Genomic DNA, 2,500 nt, shown 5'->3' on the forward strand with positions numbered 1-2,500 from the left:
TAGGCTTTGGTGGTGTATTTATATAAGTAGTCTATAGGTGTACTCTCTGATACGTACATAATGTACACTAGGATTTACGATGTATTCTTATGTAATAATAAAAATAATCACCACCCCACACACACACACATACACACTCTAGATAGATAGTTATAGATATATGTATATGTAAATGATGTTTTTTTATAGCTATAAGTATTCATGTTTCAAGTATACTATATTTCAATTATTTTTTTAATGAATTATGAATTAATTTCTTGTAAAATCAACAGGTAAAGTATAGATACTGTGTGTGCATCATCTTGGAAGCACGACCTGGTATTCATGAACGTGCTGTTGTTGTGCGATCATGGGAGACTAACATGCTGCCTCGAAGGATTCCTGGAGGAGGTATTTATCACTGTTTAGTTCAAATAAGTATAATACATTTATGTGGAAGGATAGATATATACACATGTATGTTATATATGTATATGTAAATGCTCACATGATTGCAATGTGTATATGACAGGCATATACTGTACATTTACTAAAATATTTTTATGGTGCTGACAATTTAAAGTAAAAATTCTTTTTTTCTTCCTGCCCTTCCCTCTCAACCCCCCTCTCCCCTAAGAATCCAACATTTCTGACCCTTCTATTGAGAAATATGGATCATATGGGGGCTCTGAACGTGTTGAGAGTGGCTGGCTGGTTAGAGATTCAGTTGTCCAGTTCCGCCTCTGTACCTCAAACTTGCACAACGACCCTGTGATGCTTTTCAAAAGGAAGTACCAGGATAAGAAGGTGAGTTGGAAAGGGAGCAGAGGAACCAAAATTCATGGGTTTGTGTTTTTTCTGTCTACTAGACTTAAGAACAGGTTTATGTGATTGAATTTTTGTTGATTTTTATTTATTTTTTTTTTTTTTTTTTTTTTCTTTCTAAATTTGATCAGTCAAATAATATTCATATTATCAGGTAGATAGTCTTAAATGTGTTTATTGAAATCACAGTAAAAAGAAATGATGTTAGATACAAGGAGTATTGAACAAGGTCATTGTATTGAAATTTACACTTAGGGCTCACATCCTTATGAAGAAGACCACTGGCAAACAAAGTAATTTTAGAAGTGTCTTTATATTATAGAAAGACTGGTAAAATGATTGTTAAAGCTGAAGAACAAGGATTTTGATATCTTCACATTTAGCAGTTAGATTCCTTTGAAGGCAAACTAAGTCACTGAGAATAAAGTATTGCCACACAGGACAGCCTTTTTTCTGCATATGAACATAATTGCTTTATAAAGGAGGTTCCTACAAAATTTTCTTATTCCCTATATGGTGATAAGATTCTTGTTGTACATATAATCACAATTTTGGTGAAGAAGAGGTAAATGATGCTATTATAACAAAGCACATCATATACAGAACAAACATCACAAATACAAAATAATTTGCGAATACCTTAATTGCACACAGGTACGCATCAAGGTGACACCAAAGGAGCTCCACAACAGTAGTCCAGGTGATCCTCACAATGGAGTTCCTGGGTCAGAAGAGAGCTCGGACTTTGACATATCCAACCTCCAGATCGACAGCAAGCCCATCTGGCCCATCACGGAGGTGGCTGTAAGTGTGCCATAACATTTTTGTTTTCTTTTTTAGTTTTCTTTTTTTTTTAGTATTTTTTATTTTTCATATGTGCATTTTTTAAATGGTATTTTTGATAGCAGAAACATATATGCTTGCATATTCCTTGATCTACACAAATGTACACACACACACACACACACACACACACACACACACACACACACACACACACACACACACACACACACACACACACACACACAGACACACAAAAGCATGTTCTTTATTATTTATTAGTAAAGGACAGTCTAATGTGTTTCTATTTAATGATTATGTGATATTTGAATTATTTATATATATATATATATATAGTTATGGTTTATTATAGTAATATCAAGTGGTCTGGATTTGGTAGTAAGCAAGAAAGTTACGATATTTTCAGATGGTTGGTCCCTGCTTCTGTAAAATTCTTGCTGTCATGAATATTTATCACTGAGTCCCAATTCCTGAACAGTGATTCTCATATCTGTATATAATGATCAAGTTAGCTCGTAATTTCCTAAAGTGAAGTATCTGGGTCTGCAACAAGGCTGTAAGCAAAACCACTATAATCTCTTACAAGTGTTGATTATATACTGTTACTAATAAACTTAATATTGTTACCTTTTCATACTGCCATGGAGATATTTAAACTCTGTTATGGCAATAAGTACAAGGTCCATATCAAGCTGCTGCAATTGCCATTTTCACCAACCATGATAACTCATTTTTGAACTATAGCTCATGACTGCATTATATTAAAGAGCATTGTCATCTATCATCAGACATATTCATACCAGAGAATAACATCATAAAAGATGATTAAGATGGTACTATGGAACAAGCAGTCAGTCTTTCTGTGTATGTGACCTGAAAGGAGTTTTCTGTT

The 2,500-nt window shown here is 33.7% G+C and overlaps 1 protein-coding gene across 2 annotated transcripts in view; it reads left to right on the forward strand.

The window, feature by feature from the left end:
• The window catches only part of LOC125039388 (glycerophosphocholine phosphodiesterase GPCPD1-like), a 35,587-nt gene that overhangs the window by 6,140 nt on the left and 26,947 nt on the right, over positions 1 to 2,500 (forward strand). For both annotated transcript variants that reach the window (XM_047633243.1, XM_047633244.1), the window contains exons 4-6: positions 273 to 390; positions 617 to 786; positions 1,459 to 1,608. In XM_047633243.1, the coding sequence (XP_047489199.1) occupies positions 273 to 390; positions 617 to 786; positions 1,459 to 1,608 (438 nt within the window). The remainder of the gene's footprint in view (positions 1 to 272; positions 391 to 616; positions 787 to 1,458; positions 1,609 to 2,500) is intronic.

The sequence above is a fragment of the Penaeus chinensis genome, chromosome 27 (assembly GCF_019202785.1).
Source record: "Penaeus chinensis breed Huanghai No. 1 chromosome 27, ASM1920278v2, whole genome shotgun sequence".
NCBI classification, from domain to species: Eukaryota; Metazoa; Arthropoda; class Malacostraca; order Decapoda; family Penaeidae; genus Penaeus; species Penaeus chinensis.